At 44.0% G+C, this 25,488-nt stretch overlaps 1 protein-coding gene across 1 annotated transcript in view; it reads left to right on the top strand.

Moving 5' to 3' along the window:
• LOC306663935 (unconventional myosin-X-like) overlaps positions 1 to 8,238 on the top strand; it is a 108,963-nt gene extending 100,725 nt beyond the window's left edge. The window contains exons 5-7 of the mRNA XM_079144590.1: positions 5,708 to 5,842; positions 7,349 to 7,473; positions 8,211 to 8,238. Of these exons, the coding sequence (XP_079000716.1) occupies positions 5,708 to 5,842; positions 7,349 to 7,473; positions 8,211 to 8,233 (283 nt within the window). The 3' untranslated portion in view covers positions 8,234 to 8,238. The remainder of the gene's footprint in view (positions 1 to 5,707; positions 5,843 to 7,348; positions 7,474 to 8,210) is intronic.
• The last annotated feature ends 17,250 nt before the right edge of the window (positions 8,239 to 25,488 follow it).

The following is a 25,488-nucleotide window of genomic DNA, read 5'->3' on the forward strand; positions in this document are numbered from 1 at the left end:
TGCGGGGGTGGGGTGGGGAGTTCAGAATGTGAGCAGATTTCTGCTTCACTGTGTCTTTTGTATGCTGGGATGATAATTGGGTGTTTGGTCTTTTTCTGCTTCTAGAAATGATGGCTTTGGAATGCTGAGGAAAACTTAGGTCCTGGATTGGAATAGGCACCAAGCAGAGCAGGGCATGGGTCAGGACTTGTGCTGCTGTAATTCAGCAGAAGGAGATGAGATGGGAAAGGCTGCAAAAGGGAACCGAGGTCCATTGAGAAGACTCATTGGTGCGTCCTGCACTGAGAAGCAGCGGGGGAGCTGTAGAGGACCTACTGAAGAGACTTAGCTCAGGGTTTGAACTTAAGGCTTTCTGACAGAAGAGAATCCTTCTTGGTACAGGGTCATGTCTTAAGGGTTTTGTTTCCTTTGCTGAGACTTTTAAACTTAATTCTTTAGTCAGTAGAGATGCTTCCAAGGTCTTCTAAGAAGCTAGGAAGTGACTGATTTATATTGGAGAAATCACATGACTCAGGAATTTGATTCACAGGAAAAAGAAAATGTTTGTCAGATGCCAACAAGAAGTAGGTGTAAAGGAACAAAAAATAAATTTCAGGTTTTGTGGACAAGACCACCTCTGCACTGCTCAGCTCTGTGTTCACAGAGGGGATGGAAATATGGGTGGGGTGGGCTGTGAAAAACTCTATTTATAAAAACAGGCAGCAGGTCTGATTTGAGGGTCGCAGTTTGCCGACACTGCAGTGGATCTAGGAAACTAGGGCATCGCCTCTCCTGCCAGGAGACTAGCCAGCCCGGTGCAGAGGGCCTGCCCTGTGCACACAGCATGCTCTTCCTGCAGGTGTGTCCTGGAAGCTGCCTGCCCATTTCTGAGGACATGGCTCTGTCCTTGAGCCTCACTGTCCCCGAACTGACCTTTCCTCCTCTGCTGGATCATTGGCATTATCATTCAAAAATTTCTAATATGTTCCTTCTTGGACAGAAGGATGTGGCTTTGGTTCCACCCTCTTCTGCCCAAGCCACCCTCTTCTGCCCAAGCCGACCCGGCTGTCCTGCGTGGTGCTCCATCTTTCTGGATTTCTTCCTAGCTCTCTAACCACTTCTCGGCTCCTCAGTCATTTTCCACCTCCTTCTCTTTTAAATTCCCTACGCTGCTGTTTTCTCCTGTGTCTGTGTGATTCTTCAGACTAACCTGTGTCCCCCAAGTTGCCGGGTTCCAGACTTCTGCGTCCTCGGTGTCATCACCAAGATGCCTTAAGGGCCCCTCAGAGTGGGGTATGCTAAACGCTTACCGTTTTATCCAGAAACATACTCCTCCTCTTGCGCTTCCCTTTCCCAACCCCTGGACTCTGCATCCTGTCCTTCCCCAAGCCTGAGGCTGAAAGTCACTCTTCTTAATGTAAAAGTCATTCTTTTTTTTTTTGTGGTGTTGGAGACTGAACTCGGCATTCCGCCGCTGAACCACACAGGGGCTTGCTAAGTTGCTGAGGCTCGCCTTGAACTTGCATCCTCTTGCCTCAGCGTCCTGAGTAGTTGGGATTGCAGGTGTGCACCACCTTCCATGTCTAGAAGTCATTCATTTTGGGGAACGGGTTTGTAGCTCAGTGGCAGAGCACTTGCCTAGCATGTGAGAGGCACTGGGTTCCATCCTCAGCACCAATAAGCAAACAAAATAAAGACATGCTGTTCATCTACAACTACAAAAAAAATTTTTTTCAAAAGTCATTCATTCTTTTTTCCTCCAACTTAAAGTAAAATTACATAGAGTACAAGTCCTGATCGTAAGTGTATCTTGATGAATCTTCCCAGATGTATAGTCCTCTTTACCAACACCCTGAACATCACACTAGCAGGCTCCCTGGGGCCCAGGGGTCATTCCTGATGTCTGTCAATTACAGAGCCACGTGGCTTCAGCCTCCCTGCTGCTTCCAGCCTCCTTGCTGCTTCTCTCGTCTCCCTCCTGTCCATTCTCCACACACAAGTCAAAACCATTCTTTTGAATCTTTAGCCTGGCCTGCCACTCTCCTGCTTAGAGACGCCTTGTGACTTTCCGTTGTGCCTATAAAGACTCAACATTTTTAACACAGCCCATGGAGCTCCACGTCAGTGCTTCTGGGTTTTATTTCTTTCTCTCTTTCATTTTTGTTATTATAGTTACAGAGTTTTTAGGTGTTTTTATTTATTTATTTTGGTTTAATAACATCAGATCATTTATTTCATGCAGCTAGCCTCTTTGCTGAAGCCCATTTGTATTTACTGTCCTGTTGGCACCAAGGCAGAGGACTATAATTGTCATGGGCTTAAGAAGGATTAAATAGAAGTAGGGACAAGGGAGGAGATAGGAGAGAGTTAGATAAAAGTGTACTACTTGCAGAGTTCTATTATTGACATTAGTGTCTGGGAACATCTGGCATGTTTCTGTGTTTTAGCAATTTGTGTGGTATTTAATTATTTTTATTCTTTGTCTTGTTGATGTAACATTTCCACATCCCCATGTGTGAGTAGTCACCATTTATCTCCTGGTGCAATCTCTGTTAGTCACCTTTTTTCATTGCTATAGTAAAATGTCTGAAATAATCAACTTATAGACAGAAAAAGTAAATTTTGGCTTATAGTTTTGAAGGTTCCAGTCTCTGATGGATTGGCCTCATTGCTTTGGACCTGTTCCAAAAGCAGCACATCATGGTGGGAGTGTGTGGTGGAACAAAATGTAATTCACCTATGGCTAGAAAGCAAAAGAGAGAAGAAAGGGCCAGGATCCCACAATGCCCTGGGGGAACACATCCCCAGTGGCCTAAGAACCTCCCCAAAGGCGTCACCTCTCAGTGGCTCCACCCTGGGGACCAGCCGTGGGTCTCCGCTGGGCCTCTGGAGGACACTCAACATCTAAACAATGGCACAGTCCTGGCTGAATTTTTTGAAGCTGCTTTTAAGAGCAACAGTTCTTCAACTTGGCTTCATGGAATCGTCTGGAAAGTTTCTTAGAGCTGATTCTACCCCGCGGGGTTGGATGAGGGATACGTCACTGATAACAATGAGCAGCCGAATTTGAGAACTCCGTTGCAGAGAGGGCACTGGCAGGCGTGGGGGTTTCACTGGCATCTGAGGCTGTACTGATGCCTCACAAGAAGAGTGCTTGGAGGGGGTGGGACGCGTGAGGACAGTGTAGCTGGAGGTGGCAGACTGGTACCTGTGGCCGTCAGCCTCCAGCCCTGTGGTTCCCTTTGTGTAGCAAATCCTCAAGTGCATGTCACTAGCAGTGACAGCTGATGACAAGGACAGTTCTTTTCTTGCCCTTGACCAAGTCTTTGCTTGGCGCTTGAACAGTGTGCTCTCCGTTTTGTTTTGTCGTTTTGGTTCGGTTTGGTTTTTGGTGTTTTTTGTTTTGTTTGTTTTTTGCCATGTTATGTTGTGAACGGTGCACAATTCTCAGGAATATCGCAGGGGTGGTGTATTGCTGCTTGTTTCACAGCTCTTTGTGGATAGGCAAGGGACTTGACCTCCTCTGGGTGCTTCTTTGTTCTGGAGACATGCCACCCTGTGTGTGTCCAGATGGCAGGAGGATGGAGAGCCCAAGGACCGTGAGGGGATTTGCAGGCACAGGCCTGGCCACAGCGTATGGCTCTCACTCAGTCGCTCAGTTCCTCTCTTGTCCACTGGCCATGTTCAGCCCTCTGGGCCGACTGACCACCCTCACTGCAAGGCAGGTTGGACCCTCCCCTTCTGTGGACTGGAGGATAAAGAAGTGGGTTCAGGGAATGCATGACGTCGCTTCTTCCTCACCTGTTTTAACTAGAGAACTTACCCTCATTTTTGTTTTTAATAATTCAGTCACCAGCAGCTGCTAGGTAGGTATGTATTTGTGAAATATGGAGAGTTATTTAAACGCTCCTTGAAACTCTCTCAGCATGTGTGTGACTGTTGTCAGACGCCTCCCATGTACCAGGTATGTGAAGGTGAAATCTCAGTCCTGTGCTCAGAAGATTCCAGCTGCTGATAAAGGAAACCGCAACCAAAGTTGGCCCAACTTACATGGGCCTTTGATTATCTCAAATAACACGAGGTGGGGCAGTGTCAAGGTTGGGGTTCAGCCACGCCTGCTGGGCTCCTCTCTGCTTTTCTTGGCTTTTGCTTTGTGATCTCAGGTAGGTGTGGATCCTCAGGTATTTGTTGTCTGCAGGAAGGGGGGCATTTCTGCTCAGCCATTCTAGGGTGTGTACATACCTTGCCAGGAGCCCTGGGCAGCCACGATGTGTCTCTGAGATGGGAATCCTGACGCCCTCCTGTGCCCAACCCTAATGCTCGCGGAGGGTGTGGAGCGCCGGTGCTGGGCCTGGACCAGCACAGTCCCTGAGGGCCACAGTGCCCGTCTGGCTCCTCTGGCGCCCCTCATCTCTGATTCACTTCCTCTCTTGATTACACTTGCTTCATCATTCACCGCGTTTCCAGCAACTCTCCTCTCCCGATAGCGCCCGGCTTTGGCTGCCTCCACAGATGCTCAGGACGAAGGGGCTCTTCTGTTAAGCCCCGTGAGCACTAATGAGCCTGCCGCCCCGATGGGCGTCTACTCCGCGGTGCTCCTGCGTCTCCCTTGGTCGACTTGCCTTTAGAAGTTCGGCTTCTTTGCTCCTGCCGTTCTCCCCACAGTACCAAGCGTGGCGCCTAACGCAAATTCGATTGGGCTTCTCCTTCCAACTCAGTCTCATCTCTGCACTTCCCTCTGCTTCTGCTGCCCCATTACTTTATCCTGGACCTGACAGTCCCATGCCTGGATAGCAGCAGCAGCCAGTCTCCCTGAGGGAGCTTTCAGCCCTTCTAGAGATTTCCTCCCAGGTTGGTGCCCTTAACGGGTTCGTCTCACCTCCTGCTCATGCCTCGGTCTTGGTCATCTCTCTCTGCTGCCTCCGGTGTGGTCCAGCTGCCCTGAGCAGTCCCATGTCTGTGAGGGCCCATCCAGGCTTGGCTGGCTTCTGTGCTTAACTCGATTACCATCTCGCCCAGAATCCACCCCCTGTCCTCCATTGCCAGACTCCCTTTAGCCATTCTTTGAAGGCCTTTCTCAGACCTCCTTTACTTGCCTCTCCTGCCCCCTCTGTCTGAATTGCTTTGTTCACTTTCCTGAGCCATCACTGGTCCCTGGTCCCCGAGGGGCTTCAGGGCAGCCGGACCTGCCGTTCTGTTCTGACTCACTTAGCTGCTGCCTCCCAGGATGACTGAGAAGGAAGTGAGTCAGTGTGGGTCGTTCCTGCAGGTTCATTCATTCATAAAATTGATGAATGATTTCACATTCATTCACCTGCTTGAAGTTTCCCAGAAAGATACTGTTAATTACATCTTTAACAAATACGCACCAAGCACCCACCACTCTGTCCAAGTGTGTGGGCTACAAGAGAGCACAACAAGATCCCACCTCCCGCAGGACTTCCCTGCCTTCCCTGCAGGCTCCATCCGTCTTGAGACATTTACCTAATAAAAGACAGTACTGTGTACGTGTGCTAAAAGAAGCCTGTGCGAGACCAGAGATGGGGCAGCCTGCAGGAGAAAGGACCTCTTCCTCCCCTGCAACTCAGCTCTTCTGCAAAGGAATTTTGATCTCCCTTTTCCACTTTTCAGCCGCTGTCTGTTGAGGGATTGTGTGCCATTGGCCAAGCTGGTTGTTTTAAACAGCACCTACACTTAGAAGCACAAACTTCTGCCTTTTGTCTTTCAGTGGTGAAAGTGGGGCAGGGAAAACCGAAAGCACTAAATTGATCCTCAAGTTTCTCTCGGTCATCAGCCAACAGTCTTTGGAATTGTCCTTAGAGGAGAAGACATCCTGTGTTGAACAAGCTATTCTTGAAAGCAGGTATTTCTTTTATCGATTTTCTTGTTTCCAGCTAATAGGATTTACTTTCCTCAGCATAGAATAGTTTAAATCAGCTGGTCTAGTTTCCTTTTCTTGACTTCTCTTTTATAATTCCTTAAGAAACAGTCTTGGCACACGTGGTACCTTTAGTAGCCCCGGCAACCTCTCCTGCCCGTGGAAGGTGCTCCTGACCCTTTACCGTTGGGCCAGTTTGTGATGCTGCTGAACGTGCTGGAGAGCAGCCTCCTCCCGGCCTGGGCTTTCCCAGTTTCTGAAGGACCTGGGCCAGATGTGGCACTAGCTAGTATGGCAGCTGTGGAGGAGAATCCAGTCGGTGGCTTTTGGGAGCCCTTGTTATCAGTGGAAGCACAACCACCAGCCCCTGTGTCCCAGAGCTGAGTGTGCAGGAGGAGGAGGGCTCTGTCCAGCACAGGGCCGCGGGGAGGCTCATTGCGAGCAGGATGGCGTTTGTGCAGCCTCTGCTGGCACAGAGCGGTAGCACACATTTCATAATAGGGAGCTTCAGAACTTGAAGGAGGGCTGTGTGCCAGGTACCATCTGAATTATCGTGGAAGATTCGTAATTGCCTGGTATCTGATTTGTGCCTTAGAAGATCTCAGGTAGGGGGCATTGCATATCCTATTCTTTAGACAGTTTTCCAGGGGTCAGCAGATTACAGCTGATACGTCTTGCAACCTTTTTTTTTTTTTAAGCAAACACTTAATTTCTTTAAATCGTAGTAAAACACAACAAAACTTGAAATCCTAACAGCTTTTCCTTGTATAGCTCAGTAGCTGTAAGTGCATTCACATGGCTGTGCAGCTGTCCCCACCCTCCGTCTCTAGAACCTCTCTGTCCTCTCCTGCAGCCCTTCGCACAAATAGGTTTGTTGAAACTTAGCCGCACTCGACGGCATTATGTCTGGCTGCTTTCAGGCTATAGTGGAGGAGCTCAGTAGTTGCCACAGGGACCTCGTGGTCTGCAAGGCATAAAACATGGACTGTCTGGTCCTTTACAGAGAAAGCTGCTGACCCTTGGCCAGCCTGACTCCATTTTTCAGTGGCAGAAGATTCAGAGATATTACATGAGTCACCTGCAGGACATACAACAAATGGCTGAAATTTTCAGGACTGGAACCTTTTCAGCTGTTAGGATTTGAGTGCAGGCTTTTTCGGGCAGTCCCTGACATGCATTCACAAACCGAAGCTAGTTTGTGCAGGGATGAGCTGTTGTGGCCTTAGCTGAGGGTCCTCCTTTGCCAGCATCACTAGCTGTAGATTCTTGCTCTTACTCAAAATGGATGTGCAGGAGAAACCCATTTAAGCAAGTGTTTGCAAAGTCTGCCTTTTCTGAAAATAAATACAGTCACCCTAGGTTCCTTTGGTTGCAGATTTTTTTTTTTTTTTTTTTTTTTTTTGCGTTTGTATATTTTGACATTTGTGAGAAATGCTTTTGCTGCTTTCAGATCTCCCTATTAACACTCACCTGCTGTTCTCCTTTTCACAGCCCCATCATGGAAGCTTTTGGAAATGCAAAAACGGTGTACAACAACAACTCCAGTCGCTTCGGGAAGTTCGTTCAGCTGAACATTTGTCAGAAGGGAAATATTCAGGGCGGGAGAATTGTAGATTGTATCCTGTTTCATTAGTTTTTTTTTTTTTTTTCTGTAGCATGTAACTCTTATCAGTGAAAATTGTTCCGCTTTATCACAAGGCCCCAAAAGGAACATGAAATATTTTTTACTCTAGTTCTACCTAGTTATTTCCATTTTTTGGTATCAGAAATTGAGCCCAGGGCTACTTACCCACTGAGCCACATCCTCAGCCCTTTTTTGTATTTTATTTAGAGACCAGGTCTCACTGAGTTGTTAGGGCCTTGCTAAGTTGCTGAGGCTGCTGTGAACTGGCAGTCCTCCTGCCTCAGCCTCCGGAGCCACTGGGATTATAGGCATGTGCCACCACGCTGAGCTGGGCCCCACTTATTTAAAGGTTCCACACTGTGTCCCCACCCCCCAGTATCTCCACACTGGAGACCAAGCCTGTGACCAGAGTTTCATCCTGTGAGCCTTTGAAGGACACACTCAAACTATATCCAAACCATGGCAGTTCTCAAACATCAGATATTTGAAATCATTTTCATCAGATAGGTGGGGACATGATAAAGTACCATGTGTCAGTCTTGGAATTGAGTTTAGATGAAGTGTTCTGTGCTTTGCTTGTTTTTGGGGGGGCACTGCAAATTTCTGTCAGATGACAGGAACAGGGATCTGTATCTGTAAGGAGCTGTAATGATTCAGTTAACGAAGAAAAGAAAATCAAACACTAATTTATCTTGTAACATCTTTGTTTTATTCCTTGACTTGCCATTGCTTTTCACATGAAGATTTATTAGAAAAAGTAAGTACATGATTGAATTCACGTTTTCCACGGTAACGGTTTTCAGAAATTATTGGTCTGTGCAAATTAAGCAGAGGAAACATCTCTGAATATAAATTTGGTTTCTCTCCGCAGAACCGAGTAGTAAGGCAAAACCCTGGGGAAAGGAATTATCACATATTCTATGCGCTGCTGGCAGGGCTGGAACATGCAGAGAGAGGTACGTGGGAAGGGCAGCCGCGGATGACCTGGGTCAGCGTCTGGTTCTGCACTTGAGACACACGAGTGAATGACGAGACCTGTGTCTGAATGCTGTCCTCGTCCATCCCCGGCCATGAAATGGGCCTTATACGGGTACCATAAGGTGTCCAATTCACTGTAGGGAAAATAATAGCTAGAGAGGATGATCAATAGAGCAATTTTGAATTTATTGTTTTGAGAGTCTTGGTACATTTTTAATTTGAAGGATATTTATGAAAAGCATGTACTGTGTTATATCTGGTTTTACTTTAAATCACAGCCAAATAAAGCTAATTTCTAAACTTGATTTTTAAGAGAAAAAATAAAACTATCCTCAAGTTTTGTTTTTTCCCCAGTAACTTTTTCTATCATCCCATTGAGTTTTTCTGTTTTTCCTAAATGACGATTATAAGGGACCTCAATGATCTTATTAGGAAGTTGTTAGGGACATAGGTTTATGTGTATGATTTTAAAAAGCACAGAATGCAATCCCCAGAACAAGAAAGAAAGACAATAAAACAAAAATACACACACACAATCACAACATGAACTCTTTTGAATTTTCTTATCCCGGCTAAGTGAATATTGATGCTTTCTTTTTCTTTTTCTTTCTGTAGAAGAATTTTATTTATCTGTGCCAGAAAACTATCATTACTTGAATCAATCTGGATGTATAGAAGACAAGACAATCAGTGACCAGGAATCCTTTAAGGAAGTCATTGTAAGCTATTTCTTTTTATTCCCCTCTATTAAGAGTGACAGATTTCATCTTATGTTACAAAAAAAAATTTTTTTTTCTTTAATAGAAATAATTACACTTGGATGAATGCTTGAGAATTCAGGTATTTCCTTCTTTTTCCAAGTAGTGAGGAAGACTGCCCCCAGGCTGGAAGGGAATTCAAGGAATCCTCTTTCTTTAAAAGGTGGGCAAGCCTGTCAGTTAGGACCCAGGGGTGGTTCACTTGAAACAGTGTGTTCAGAATGCCTGCCTTCACCTGTTCAAGACCAAAAAATTCTGGGCTTTGCATTGAAGCAAAGAGGTTCCCAGTTTTGGCTTACAAGTAAGATTTCTCTTGAAAGTCAGTTTCCACAGCTAAAAACAAATCCCTCAGCTGTCGGACCCCGTGACCACTGGGGTATCACCCATTTCCTGGAGCCTGAATGCGAAGCCACTTCTGATGACGTGAGCAGTGGTCATCTCAAGACGGGGTCGTGGCATGCCATGTCTCTGGTGGTTCTCACATATCACAGGAGCACCTGGATACCTGGCCATCCAGCACTGTCGACAGCCCACCTGACTGGGCACTGCCAGGAGCTTGTGGCGTTGCGGGCCCAGACCCTTGTCAGAGCCCTTTCTAGAGCCATGGAATACGTGCAACTGGGGTCGATTGGTGATCTTTATAATCGTTATCCTCACAAATGCAGCCAACACGAGTTGAGCACAGCCGGTTCTCTGGATCCACGTTTCCTATCGTCAGGTTCAACTAACCGTGGAACAAAAATTTTTTTAAAAATAGTGTACTGAACATGCGCCGATTTTTTTCTTGTCATTATTCCCTAAAACATAGAATATAACAGCTACTTGTGCCCATTGTATTAGTGTTACAAGTAATTCAGAGATAATTAAAAGTGTATGAGAGGATGTGCAGAGAGGTTACATGCAAATAGTGTGTCATTATGTAGAGGGGATTTGACCATCCTGGATTCTCACTTCTGTAGGGGATTCTGGAACCAGTCCCCTGTGGATATCAAGGGACACTTACTATAAGGATCTACTTATTGTAAGGATCATTACGTGGAGTTACATCTGTCCTCTCAATAACCCAGTCAGGTCGTTGGAACAGTTATCTCTGTTCTGAGACTCAGAAAGGTTAGTGACCAGCCTACCTTACCAAAGCGTGTGGTGGAGCCAGTACTCAAACACTCTGTATCCAAACAATTTCCTTTTCCTTTTCCTTTCCTTCTCTCTTTCTTTCTTTCTTTTACTGGGAATTGAATCCAGGGGTGCTTAATCACTGAGCCACATCCCCAGCCCTTTTTAATATTTTATTTAGAGACAGGGTCTCACTAAGTTGCTTAGGTCTTTGCTAAACTGCTGGGACTGGCCTTGAACTAGCAATCCTCCTGCCTCAGCCTCCTGAGCCATTGGTATTACAGGCATGCTTCCAAGCACTCTTAACTGCAAATTCCAGTCTCTAAACTACCAGACATGGCCCACCTGTTTTCAGTGTGCCTCAGATTTGTCTTAAAGTACCAACAACTGTGTATTCCATATCCCCTGTTAGTCTCATAGATTGGTTCGTACAAAATGCCTTGTGCAATAGAAGTATTTTTAAAGTGGGTTAAAAGCATACATAATCTTCCATATCTAATGATATATCTGTAAGTCGAAAATGAAATTTCAAGAGAGGGTAAACCCTAATATCGTCTTCCTCTTTATCTTTTAAAATGTCACAGTCTTCCATTTCTGATTCACAATGGTTTTTATTGCTGCTGCTTTTTTCTTTTTCCTCCTGGCTGTGACTGGGTTCAGGGTCTCACACATGCCAGGCGAGCATTCTACCCCGAGCTACACCATCTCTTCCTTAACCTGCCAGTGGCTTTCTGTAGACAGCACAGTTGCAGGGTGTACACTGAGAGTCATGGGGACCAGCCCTTTGAACTGTGCTTTTATGAGGTGTTTTTCTAAGTATTGTCAGCCTTCGTGTCTCTGGGTCTCACACGCATAGATTCAAGCAGCCTCAGATAGGAAATATGTTTTAAAACAATTGCATCTGTACTGAACATTTACAGACTTTTTTCCTTGCCATTATTCCCTAAACAATATAGGGATCTGAGCATTTGTGGATTTTGCTATCTGAGGGGTCTCCTGGAACCAACCACTCACAGATGCCAGGGGATGACTCTTATTTTTATTTATTTATCTCAATTTTATTTTGGTCTCCTTAATATACTATGTTCTTAGTTATTTTTCTCTATTTTATCTTGATCTCCTAGACTCTTCTTACTCCTCCAAACTTCTTCCTTCATCTGCTACTATCTCTGTTGAAAAGATCATTTGTTGGAAGAAGTACTCATTTTCAGGGAGTAGGGCAAAAAAGGCTTGTCTTGTGAATTTTTTGTTTGTTTCTTTCTCAAGCCAAAGAACAATAACATGTGATCAAAAGATGTTGTTCCTGGAGACAGACAAGATTCCTAAATATCCGAATCTTGTTTCACTACAGGTCCCATGCCCGCTGTGCTGGCTGGCCACTAGGGTGTACTTGGCAGTGAGGGATTCCCTGGCCCTGCAAGCGACCCAGATGTTCTCCTGATGGAGTTATACTCTCTTCCTCTTGGAGCACCATTTTTCCACTCAGAACTCTGTTCTTTTTGTTAGCTCCAAGTAGACTTCGGGAGGGAGGTTTATTTTCACTGATTACTAGCTTTTATTGCTGAATCAAAATAAAGATTCTGGCATATAAAATTCAATCTTATGACCACAGGGTATATCCTGTAGAAAGGAAGGGAAATTTGCAGTTTGTACACTGAGAGGCATGACATACGAATATACCTAACAAACTTATTCTAGTTACATATCCAGCTTATAGAATATGTTTACAGATCCCTAAACATTAATTTATAAAGACTTTTTAGTGTTGGCTCACCAGAAGTATCAATGAAAACTTAGCTGATGTTCATTAAGATCACATAGGGGACATTTTTGCTGTTATTATTTAACCTTGTTCTGCAATTTCTTTTATTTTTATTTTTATTTTTTTTTTTTTTTCCCTCACAGTGCTGGGGATTGAACCCAGGGCCTTGTGCTTGCAAGGCAAGCACTCTACCAACCGAGCTATCTCCCCAGCTCCATTGTTCTGGAATTTCTAAGCAATACATTAAAAAAAGAAAGAAAGAAAGAAAGAAAGAAAGAAAGAAAGGAGCAACTTTGGGGGAAAAAGGAGAAAAAGATATTTTATTCTGTATACAATAAGAATCTGTCCTCTTAGACCTGTGATAAGCAAGAATTGGGGAATAGTTTTAAGTAATTTGTTGTACTCATAAAACAAGATTCCCTTATGCCAAGTAAAACTTCAGGTATATTTAATAATATGGAAAACTTTGCTTTTTGTGTAAGAAGTGAGGATAGGAGGTAGCTCTCTACATATAGTGAAAAAAACTCTGTATGTTTTTTGCTATTCTTTATGTAAATTATGTATACAAAGCAATATATATTCCTTTGAAAATAAGCATTTTCATATCATATACATATAGCAATTATATGTGCAGAAAAAAGATTAGAACAAAAATTTATACCAAGATCAAAATTCTAGGATTTTATTTTATTCTGCATCATTATCTGTAATATGTTTGCAATAAATGTATTAACTTTTTTTTTTCCGTACTGAGGATTTAACTTGGAGATACATTACCACTGAGCTACATCTCCAGTGCTTTTGATTATTATTATTTTAAATTTTGAGACAGGGTCTCAAAGTTGCTGATGCCCCATCAACTTGTTGAGGCTGGCCTTGAACTTGCTTTTTTCCTGCCTCAGCCTACCAAGTTGCTGGGATTATAGGAGTGTACTACTGTGCCTCTAAAGAACATATTAACTTTTTAATAACTATTAAATGATCATTTTCCTAATACCATAATTTCTACAATGCAGTCAGTGCCTCTGTATCCATAGGTTCCTTATCCATGGATTTAACCAATTGTAGATCCAAAGCGGTTTTGTTGGTACTGAACATGTACAGACCTTTTTTTCTTGTCATTATTTCCTAAGCAATGTAGTGTAACAACCATTTACACAGCATTTATACAGTGTCAGATAGTATAAATGATCTAGAGGTGATTTAAAGTAAATGGGAGGATGTGTGTAGATTATATGCAAATGCTGCATCGTTTTTTACATCCAGGACTTGAGCACGTAAGTGTCCTTACTGATAACAGTGGCCCACCTTACCGCCTAAGGCAGCACTCAGCAGCCAAGACTAACAGATGTGGTTCACATATGGCATTAACCTGTTCAGGCTGAAGTTGGTTTTTATACACTCCATGCGTGTGAATACCCGCCTCATGCCAGGCACTGCGTTAAGCACCAAAGCCTGCAGTGAACAAGTCAGACATGTTACCTGCCTCATGCTGGAGAAAGGAAAAGATTTGGAACCGATGACATGTCATTTGTCTCAGTATTTCTAGTACCGAATACCATATAAATTTATGTTTGTATTTTAATTCCATGAAGCTCCCTTTTCAGAGGTGGTGGAATCAAACGGAAGGAACCACATTGTGTTGGGTCTCAGGGACCATGTGTTTACAGAATATGTCAAAATGTTAAGGGAGAGAAATTTATTTTTGTGAATTATGTAAGCAAGTGTCACTTCTGGTGTTTATTTGTAGCTTTTAAAATTTTCTTGACTACATTATATCCATTTATGAATATGTCAAAACGATCTCTATATTATACATAACTATAATGTACTTATGAAAACATTACATATGTATATTATTCTTTGTGACCCTTAATGTCAGTGTACTCTGCAATAGAACCTTTTGAAAATTTTGCTTATTTCATTGAGAATATGTTTTATGTTTTTTTAAAATGCACTATCGACAACGGCTTACAGTAGGAGTAAGAACCTGTGGGGTGTTTATGAAGGTTTAGGGGAGATCTGGTTTTTCCTGGGGCAGAGGCAGTGAACCTACACTCAATTATTTTATAACCATTTTTAATACACCTTTTTAAAATTCTCTATAAATTTTTCAGTGAGGATGAAAAACTATTTCAATTCAGAAGTAACAACTAATTTATTTTGCTCCTGTATTTGACCCACCAGAATGGTGGCTGATGAAGTGCGTGTGAGATAACAAGAGCCTTTGATGAGCGATGGTCTCTTCAGTCTGTACCACAAATACCGAATATTTACAGCATGCGTGGCTACAGACCACAGCTGGAATTTCCTAACCACACAGACCTTACTGCCTGCATCCATGGGTTTCAAGTAGCGTGTGACCATGATTATGTATATGTACATTCATTCAGCATGAGTCAGATTTTATTAAGATTTAAAGGATTGACTTTGTGCTTCATTTTTCTAAAGGTAGAAATATAAGTCTCTTTCAATCTTGGAAAAGGCAGGAGTTGTCAATCTAAAGAACAAACAGAAAGATCATTGACAGATAGGGAGTTTATTCAAAAACAACACTGTAATGGGAACATAGCAAACTGCATGTGTATTCAAGGAGGTTGAGGCAGGGGGGAGGTTTTTAAAGACAAAATGGAGAGGATTACTGAAGTTTGTTGTTTTTGTCTTTGTTTAGTAATAGCTATAGGCTATAAAGGTCAATGACAAGGATGCATCCATCCAAGGATGGACAGGCAATTTTTGGGTAGATGTTCTTGCAGAAGTGTTTTTATGAGGTTGCAGTAGCCTCTGTCCACAGTTGTGGTCCGCGCAGTCTTTTGTGAAACTTCTTGTTCTTGGGCACAGGTACATGAGATTCCCCCCACCTTCACAACTTCTTGGCTTTATATATTTAGTTGGTTAAGTTTGACATAAGTGACTCCATTTCATTTTGACAACTTTCATAGGTGTAACAATTTTATACATATAAAAATTTTTAAATGTCATTAATCATAGAATATAACATAGGATTACATAATAAATTATTTTCAAATTAGTTTATAATTTGCTGTGTCCCAAACTGCCTCCCCTTCTATCGTTTAAGTCATACCACTTGTTCAAGGTTCACCTGAGGTCCCTATGTCCTCTGAGAGGGTGACTCCTTTTTCCAGTGCGCGACTGCCTTTGGTACTTGATAGTTGAGACTGTATCACATATCTGTTGCCTCTCTACACACACACACACACACACACACACACACACACACACGCACGCACGCACGCACATTCACAAGCACCTATTTTTTTATGTGCCTAATAAAAACTTTTATTGAAAGTACTTTGTGTAACTCAGTACCAGTTTTATAAGAAGTTACTATTTGGCAATTCTGAGCCACACTGAGAATTTCCCAGGGTTTTTTCAGTCTTGAGCCATATTATTGAGATAATAAAATAATTATAATAAGCCTTAAAGTGGCTACTCTGCCAAGGGGGGGATTGCTCGCTGAACTGACTATAAACAGGACAGTAAGAGACAGTAAATGGAGGCTCTTGCTAGAAGTTTGAGCACACACACCCACAGTGGTGATAATTGGTTGCAGCCATTAAATTACCCCATCATATGATTAATGCAATTACCACTTATCACTATACTGCTAATTAACTAATCACTTACAGCTGAACTTGAAAGCAAAGAAGTCACAAATTTATTAATACTGTAAGCACATTAATTTTATTTCATTTCATTTCATATTTTCATAGACAATCTTTCTATGTATTTTAAGAACTTAACCAAGGATTGTTTTTTTTCGGGGGTGGGGGGACTAGTATCGAGGGTTTTCAGTTGACGGGAATTTTCTGCTACCATGTACTTATTCTTTTTAAATCTTTCTTCTTCTTTAGTATTATGTGAAGTCTAGATAGTTGAATTGGTAAAGATTTTCATTTTCTGTTGTCATTGTAAGGTTAACTTAGAAAATTGTTGTAAACTAGGACTGGGGATGTTACTAAGTGGTGGAGTGCTTGCCTAGCAGGTACAGGGCCCTGAATTCAATCCTCAGCGGACACACACACACACACACACACACACACACACAATTTTTTTTTAATAACTAGTTTTGAATATGTTTTATTTGAGAATTTTAATCATAGGAAGAAAGAAAAAAATATTTTCTTAACCTTACGGCTTTGCTTTTATCTTTTAGAATAAGTCACTGATAATATCTTTAAATTTGAATAAATACTTTCCCACAGGCTTTTTTAAAATTGATAAGCACTTGACAAATAGTTCTTATTCTTTGAATCAACTTTTGCCTTTTACCCATGAAATAAGTCTTCTCAAGTAATTCTTAAGTAATTCATGGTTTTAAAATATAACTTTGTTGAGATACAATGTACATGTAATAAAATGCTTCTATTTAAATCTATATGGATTTTGAATTTATATACCTGTGATCCCACAACAAATATCAAAATAAGGAGTGGTTCTCTACCCAAAAAGTTCCTCTGTACCCTTTTCCAGAGAATTCCAGCCCCTCAGATGCTAATGATTTGATTTCAGCCACTGTAGTATAGATTTATCTTCTCTAGTTTCATGTAAGAGGAACAATACAGTGTGTATTCCCCTGTCTAGCTTCCTCCTGTCACCTACAAGGAATATATCACTGTACAATTTTTTTTTTTCATTGAATAGTCAGAATCTTGTTGATCTACTTACCCATGATGGTCTAATTTTTTGTTATAAAAATATTATCAATACATTGTAAGACATGCTGCAACATAATGTTCATATATCTCAACACCATTAACTAACAGTTAACCCTAATGGTTATTATTGCAACTATTATCACTTTTGTAAATTTTCCTACCAGCTTGGATTTTTTTAAAAAAGATACAAAAATGCAGTTTTGGGTGCTGAAGGTGTAGCTTGGTGGAGCACTTGCCCAATGTGAATGAGGCCATCCCAACACAACCAAAAGGATTGCTGTTTTGTTTTGTTTCATTTTTTATGTAAATCTATAAGAAATGTAATCACTTCTGTATAATGTAATTTTCTTTAAAAAACTACTATTACAGGACAGCTTACTATATTTGAGTTGTCTCATTCTAAGAACTTTTTTTTTCCCGTTAAGATGTTTATGCTCTCCTCTGTAATGAATATTCACAAAACCTTTCTGCTGAAGTTTTTCTTGGAACGAATTTCTGGCCTTGATGGTTATTGGAGATTACATAAAGAGATTTCCTTTTTTCTTTTTATGACCTTAGCAAGTAATAGAATTGAGTGGATAATAACATTTAATTTCTAGACTTTGAGTTACTTGAGCCTGACTTTGGTCATGATTGGTGTAACCCAGAAAGTTATTTAATGTCTATGAACCTTTGTTGTTTTTTTCCCCTTGTTACTAAAATGATAAGGATTAGGTGTAAATGTGACCTAGCACAATATTGCCACATAAGTTGTGTTATTTTCCCAAAAGATTACTAATTTAGGGTAGCAAACAAGCTGTGCATTACATTTCCCTGTTCCACCAGTCTTTAAGTTGATAATTTAGAAATGTTTTGCTAGTTTGATAGAAGTGCTCTCAGATTTGCTTTCATTTGCACATGTTTGATTTCAGGGAAGGTAAACATTCTCTGTGGGTTTACGTTTCCTCCTAGAAGTGCCTGCTCTGGTTTTGTCGCTCATGTGTCTTTCAGGAGAACTTTTAATTATGTCTCCCTCCCATTGTTTGTCTTCTCCTTCTGGCTTTATTGCTTTTTCCCTGTAAAGAAATTAGACCATTCACGTTTTTAAATCTCCAGTTGTTTTCCTTTGCAGTTTCTATTGTGTCAAAGTGGCACATGGCTCCGTGTTCTCCTGACTCCTGCTAGTCATGGTACAGTCCCCTTCTCTGGCAGCTCCTCGTCATCAGTGTGCAACAATTCTGTCCTCAGGGGTGGGGGCAGATTCTTGTGAACAGCCTTTTCCTCAAAAGAACGTGCTTCCAAATCACAATGGAAAACGACTGACTCTTAGATCTGATTCAGAAAACACCTGGCTCAGTTGTTTAGCTACTTGTCCTGGTAACAAAGTCCTGGAGGTGCCCATTTATTTTTCCCAAAACAGCATGTGTTAACTTCCACCTACTATCCTGAGGCAGGGACACAGTCATAAACATCCTTTGGAGAAATTAAAAATAGAGACGTGAGGACTGTCCAGGGAAAACAGATCCCGGTCTGTTCAGATTTTCCTTCAGTATCTGTTGTATAAAAGAAAAGAAGGTCCCGTCTGTGGAGCTCCTGGCCAAGAATTTTATTCCACCTGTTTGGCCCCTCTGGTATATAACCATCAGGCAGAGGCCTCAGTTTACCTTGGAGTCTCATCAGGTATCACCGCCTTTGCCCCCCAAATGACAGCACACCCCCTCCAGTTTCATGTTAAGAAAGCCGAGTTGGTTATTCTTCGACATCTGCAGGAAACAGTCCCATTATCACTGTCATTATAGTGTCTCCTTCAGGTGATTTTTTGTAGCAGAAATACAGGGCTTATGTGTACGGCATATATTTATTTTATTCCATCGACTGGGCTATCTCTGGCATTCCAGGTCCTTTCTTTATCCTTCTTCTTTCACATGGATCATTAAAAGTGAGTGATTACTCACCTTTACTTGTTTTCTTGCCTTAAGACCAACACCTCATGATTTTATCAAGCCATGAATATTAGTTCGTTTTCTTCAATGTCAGGATCAACACAAAATCACATGTATCTATGTGCTTGCAGACGGCAATGGAGGTGATGCAGTTCGGCAAGGAGGAAGTGCGGGAGGTGCTACGGCTGCTGGCTGGGATCCTGCACCTCGGGAACATCGAGTTCATCACTGCCGGTGGGGCGCAGGTGTCTTTCAAGACAGGTGAGGCTGCCTGCCTCCCGCCTCGCTCCCTTCCTGCAGTTTGCCTCCTGGAAATTAAACCTAGAAATTAACTGACTGACTTTTACAGTAGAGGTTTTCTGACCCCTGGGTTGAGAGCTGTCGACCCTTTTTCTCTTTTTGGTGCTGGGGATTGAACCTGGGTTCTCGTACATGTATGCGCTGGGCACACTCTGTCACTCTCCCCCCAACCCCAGCCAAAGAGCTGTAGACTTTTAACTGTACCTGATGAAGTGTCAGCTCGTAAAGGGTCAGGGCACATGAAAGTGACCACTGATTGGGTGGGGTGTCCTTGTTTTCCTTCTGACTAAGAAAGAAGGAAAATGGGCCAAGTAAGTGGCAATAGGAACAAGCAGGACTTAATATAGGGAAAATATTCCGTCAGGTGGACTTGAGCTTTGCCCTGGTTTTTAGGGGGTTGGGTAGTGTAGCAGTTAAGGTCATTAGTTTTCCAAGCCAGAATGCTGGGTCCAAAACCCAGCTTTGCCACAAGCTCTGGTCTTTGTTGTTAATCCCCCAACCCTGATAACTTCACACCTCAGAGATGTATTGTCATATACAGACAGCTGTATGTCAGCCTTCATTTTCCTGGAGTGGATCATTTACTGGTGTTTTGAGTACTTTCCTGATAGAAGCAGTGGGTGGGGAGATAGAGGCTGGCCGCTGGAGGAGTCCTGGGTCTCTTGAGGAGTCCAGTCTGCAGGTCAGTTCTTCTCAGATGTTGATCCCACCAGCTTCCTCCATATCCTCAAATCATGGAATCCCAGAGAACTTTTTTAATTCCCTTTTGAGATGTGGATAGTTGTATTATTATCCATAGAGCAGCCTCCATGATTCTACTATTACCACTGAGGGATGCAGTATCGGCCAGACTACTCAAATGGAAGCAAAACCACTACTGTCAGAAAAACCGCCATTTTTCTGAGAGACATCTGTCTATATCTTTAAAAGATTGTAGGGGGAAAAATGACTTGACGTTCACCAGAGGTATTGTATTAGTTTTCTGTTGCTGATGTAACACACGGCCATAAATGTACCAACTTAAAATAACCAGTTTATTTCCTTGCAGTTGTGTAGGTCAGAAGCCTGATGGGGGTCTCCCCGGGCTAAAGGCAAGGAGTGGCAGGGCTGCACCCACTCAGGAGGTCCTAGGGGAGAATCGCTTCTGCTGCTCTGGTTGTGGGTAGAGGTCCTTGTTTCTTTGCCGATTGTCACCAGAGTGCTGTTCCCAGCATCTAGAAGCCAGTCACATTCCGTGGTTCCCTGATTTGGTGATTTGAGTCCTTCTTGTAGCTTCATCTCTCTCCTGTAGGGCTGGGGATATAGCTCAGTTGGGTAGAGTGTTTGCTTCACAAGCACAAGGCCCTGGGTTCAGTCCCCAGCACCACACACACAAGAAATCTCTCCTCCCTCTGCCCCTGTGTCCCGCACCCCCACAGCCAAGAAGGGTTCCCGGCTGGGGACTCTTAGTCACACCACCTGAGTAGTCTTCCCATCTCAGGGTTCATGAGCACATCTTCATGCTTATTCACATCTGTAAGTCCCATTTCCATACCTGACTGGACCCTAGGGGTGACTGTGAAGGTCTCTGGGGAGGAGCTGAAGTTTTGCCCCCATTATGAGAAGGGTTTCCTCTGGTGGCCCTGTGCGCACCACCCCTGCCAACTCAGATGTGGATCTCGCATCTTTGGCTTTCTGCTCTGAGCTGGCAGGCCACCCAGGTTGCTGGTGAGTGGAATCCTTCAGGTGAGAGGTCCTTCTCTGCTAGGAAGGTCTTCAGCTTTTCTCCTTGGGGACCAGGCTTTTTGTCTAAGGACTTTATCAGAACTTAGTGAAATATTTCTTTTCCCCCTAGATTTCTGCATCTTCACTGACGTGGTGTCAAAACTGATGAAAAAAGATAAAGGCCTTCAGGCCAAGCAGATCAGAGTTGAGCCTTCCTTTTCTTCACCAGTCTCTTCAGTGCACAAATAATTTAATCTTTCAGAATATCTGCTTTTTTAATTTGTTGTTTTCCAGGCCCCCCCAATCTGGCTGTTGTTTTAAATAGGTGAACCCCTTAGAAACTTACCTTCCTATCCAGCGTATTCCTCCCATATGAATAAGTGTTTATTTAGAAAGCTCCCGCCTTAGCTTGGCCCCGCCTTCCGTGGGGCTTGGCAGAGGTGTACGTTGGCCTAGCCTCAAAGCCTGGAGTTTAACACGGAGACAAGACCAAGGCCAGTGCCCAGTGCATTTCTCGAACAATTGAAGAAAGTCTTTTGTTAAGTGAAACATCCCGGGAGGGTGACGTAGTCCTGGTTTTGACCTTGTCTGTGGGACCCCCGACCCTTACCTGGGCTCCTAGCTGAGGCTGTGGGTATGCACCTGCCCAGGCTGCATCTTCGTCCGCAGTGTCTGTGCTGCGCCTGGCTGGAGCTTGCTGCTGGGGCTGTGAGGGTCCAGGCAGCCCCAGTCTCCTGCCGGTGCTGTGTGGCCCCTGCCATGTAAGCCCTAGTGCCCACTCGCTTCCTGGAACCTCCAGGTCCTTGCCATCTGAGCTCCTGCTCTCCATCATCTAGCGGAGGCCTCTGCCCAGCACCGGGCTCCCAGCCACCATGGCTTCCACCCTAAACCTTCTGGCTGTGCACTTCTTGCCATGGAGGGGGAAGTGACCCGTCCCGAAGAGGTTCTGATGAGAACATTCTCCTTTTTCTTCCTACAACCTGATGGTGAGGACAAGTTCCTATACTTGTTAAGTTCCTAAGACTCCAGAAGAGAGGGGTTGGGTGAGCGCTTGTGGTACAAAGAGTAAGAGATGGGAAGAGAGAACCTATGGGTGGGTCAGAAAGCCTGGACTTGCTGCAGCAGGCTCTGTGGAGAGGGTGGTCTTTATAAAGGAAGTATCCATGTTGATCAGATCAAAAGGCTGGTGGGACCCCCTCGGGAAGATGGAGAGATGATATTCTGGTGTGCAGACCTCACTAAATCCAGAGGTTGCTCTTGCCTTGGATTCAGGTGTTTGCTGGGGAATGTTGAGAAACTAGATGGGATAGTCAGGCAGGGTTAGAAAACCATGATGCATTTATTCTCAGCCTGGAAGATCCTACCCCGGAGGACATTTGGCTATGTTGGAAAACGTTTTCGGTTGTCACAGATGGGACAGGGAAGACTAGTGATATCCAGTGACTAGAGGCAGGGATGCTGCTCACCATCCTAAGTGCACAGCACAGTCCCCCAAGGAGGGATCTGGCACAGGTTGTCAGTAGCGCAGGCTGGGACCCTCCCACCATGAAATCAGTCTGGAAAGTGGGATTGATGGTATGGAGACGTAGCATTTTTGATAAAGGTTTTTGAAGGGAGAATTTCCCTGAGAAAAATTTTAGAACAGTGGATAGGGAAGTGATAGGAGATGCCATAGAAAGAGTGGGTTGTTGGAGGAAGCCAGTGAAGAAATGAGGGCTTTAGGCCAGCAACAGCAGAAGTGAGAGAGCGCAGCCCTGAGAGGCCTGGGGAGGGAGGGACAGAGGCTCCCCGTGCTGACCCAGCCTCCTCAAGCACGCCGGCCGACATGGTGCTGACAGGCCTGGCAGCTCCTTGAGAGGAGCAGGAGGGGCGGCTGGGTTTTGGGTGCCTCTCCTACTGTATTCTCTGGAGCCTGGATCTTCTCAAATTATGTGCCCAGCATCTCAACAGCGTTGACGCGAGCAGGCGAGGTTTCTAAGCCCTGTGTCCAGAGTGCGGGGACTGCCAGCTCCAGGGTGAGGCAGCTGTGCCTTCTGCCAAATGGAGGAGAAGCACATTCCCTCCATTACAGGGCGATCGCCTGGAGGAGACGCCTCTCCCAACCACTCAGGAATGGCTGAAAACCACATCAGGGGCGCCGTGGGGAACCTGGGAGCCCGTCTGCAATTGTGGAGCGGAGGAGGCTCCAGAGGAAGCCCGCCCGTGTTCTGCCCCGCCCTTCGGGTAGTTTGTGGGTCCTGCTGAACAAACGCACGGGGATCAGAATCAAAGGAGTCCGTTGGAAGAAGTGAGGCTGTCTAAAAAGACATGCTTTCGCAAGAACAAAAGATGGCTCACAGCTAATGTATTTTTAGGTGTCTCAAAAATATTCCTCTCTGGTTATGTGGCATTCCAGCCCGAATCTGTGTGTTTGATGTTGTTCCTGAATTAACTTTCAAGCCTGCTTCTGTGAAGCAAAACGTGTTAGCAGGCACCAGCCAGTTAAAGACCCCTGATTTTATTCACCTGCAGGGAGATCACAGCTGTTTGCAGTGTGCAGACCAGCCGCGCTCTGCAGTGGGCAGTTTTCTCTTTGGGGGACATGCAGAGCAAAACCTGTGTTTCATTTCCTCGAGTTGAGTCTTCCCAAAGTCGGCTATTGGGTTTGTTTCCATCCCTTTCCAAGGTGGTACCCGGCAGCAGCATGCCCTTTGTAGATTCAGGATGGTCCCCGGTCAGATGGTCCACACAGTCTTGGTGTGTGACACGTACCAAGAACAGCTGAATATGGTGCAGTTTGCCAGGGGGTTCTTGGTTTGGGGCTTTTTTTTCTTTTTTCACATGAAATCAAGACTTATGTTGCCAAAAGATAATTACAGCCATCTGTTTGACTATATATATTTCAAACTTTACCAAACATTTATGCTCTTTAGTGGCCACTTCCACATCAGCACATGATACTGGCAATTAGAAACTGTTTTTGTCTGTCTCCCCCAACACCCCACCCCTCTGCCTATCCTTTGGTTCAGATTCCTTTTAACAAGGAGAGGATTTGAGCCAGAATTCACTTGAGGGCTAGGGTTGTACCTCAATGGCGGAGCCCTTGCCTTGCACAGGGGAAGCCCTGGGTTTAGTTCCCACCACCCAAAAAAACAAAACAAAACAAAAACTAACTAAATAAATCCCAGTTAGTCTTTAAAAAGAAAAGAAATTCATCAAATGAAGTGGAAGTGCCAGAACTTCTAAGAGCTGAACTTCAGGAGATATCTATTGTAATCTTGACTTCTTTTCAAGACACTTGCATACTTAACATTTTTAAGAATTCCTTGAAAATGTTTTTCATTGTGTATTTGGACCAAGACAAATAATTTGTATTGTAGGGGGCAGTGTGCACCGAGCACTAGAACAGAATTAAAACATGAGCTGCTTAGGTGGATTGGTGGTCAGACCATGTGCCCCCCAATGTCTACAGTGATTCAGCCCTGCTCAGATGCCAGGCTCTGTACTGGGCTCCAAGGCTACAGAACTATTTTTTCTTCACAGTAATTGCTGAAAAATTGCCTAAATATAAGGCACTTAATTGATCGGTGAGGTCAGACACCAAGCTGTTGACAGCAGCTCAGGATGACTAGGAGTGTAATAAAAATTACTGGGAGCACAGAGATTGAGCATCAGAGTGAGAAAGGGGGTCAGAAAATGACTCCCAGACGAGGCATTAGTTGCGTGAATTTGCAGCACATATAGGGAATTTGCCAAGGAGGAGGGTGGCTGTCCTGGCAGCAGATCGGCATGTGATCAAAACAGCATTATACATTGGTCTAGATGTATTTAAGACTGTGGAGAAAAGACCCATACCACTGGCTAGCAGGATGGCCACAAGCAGGCAAGGACGGGCTCTGTGTGCAAGTTAGCGAGGCCCAATGGACTCATGAAAATCACAGGGGACAACTTCAGACGTGCGTTTTTGAAAACCCTCTCTGGCGAGAGGTTGGCGATTGAGTGCAGGAGGCAGCAGATCTGGGAGGAGAGGTGACCAGTAAACCAGATGGGAATGACGATGTGTCAGAGGAGTCGGGTTGAAGTAGAATCCAAGTGTTCAGCGGGCTTTGGTGGGCACGGAGGCTGAATTTCCCTAGGATTACTGGTCTACCCATTTGGATAGATGCTGGTGCAGCAGGATGTGACTGTGTGGTGTTTGGAGAGCCTTGTCCATGTTGAGTTTGAGCCATCCTGGGGTGTCCAAGGGAAGACCTCCGGTAGACCACTCAGCACACAGATTTGTAACTTAAACTGAAGTTGCGCTCAAGGTAAAGATTTAGAGAGTAAGTCATTGCCATATTGAGCTGGGATGGAGAAGGAAAGAGGGGAATGATAGGTGGGGAGTAAATCTGGATAATGATTCCCTTTCTTAACAATTCTCCCTTTAGGAAAGTCTGCATGGCACAGCTTTAAATAATCAGTTACTCCAGTGCATTTCAACCTACTTGATTTACACCCAGTGTTGCAGGACCAATGATGAAAAGCAGTTGTGATTTTATTTTCATTAGCAATAACAATAATAGATACCTCTGATTTATGTAGCACTTTCACATAATAATCAAGTGGGGTAACCCAGGATGCCTTGTTGTTACTGATCAGAATCTTAGGCCCAGAGGGTTTAGGCCCAGAGAAGGCCGTTTCAGGACTGAGCATGTGTCCAGATGAGCAGGTCGTAGTTGGAACTGTGATGTCCACCAATAGTATGGACCCCTTCATATCTACAAGCAGACTGCATCTGAGTCCCTTGGGTCATTACAGATTTCCTTACTTTTA

The sequence above is a fragment of the Sciurus vulgaris genome (assembly GCF_902686455.1).
Source record: "Sciurus vulgaris genome assembly, chromosome: 6".
Taxonomy (NCBI): domain Eukaryota; kingdom Metazoa; phylum Chordata; class Mammalia; order Rodentia; family Sciuridae; genus Sciurus; species Sciurus vulgaris.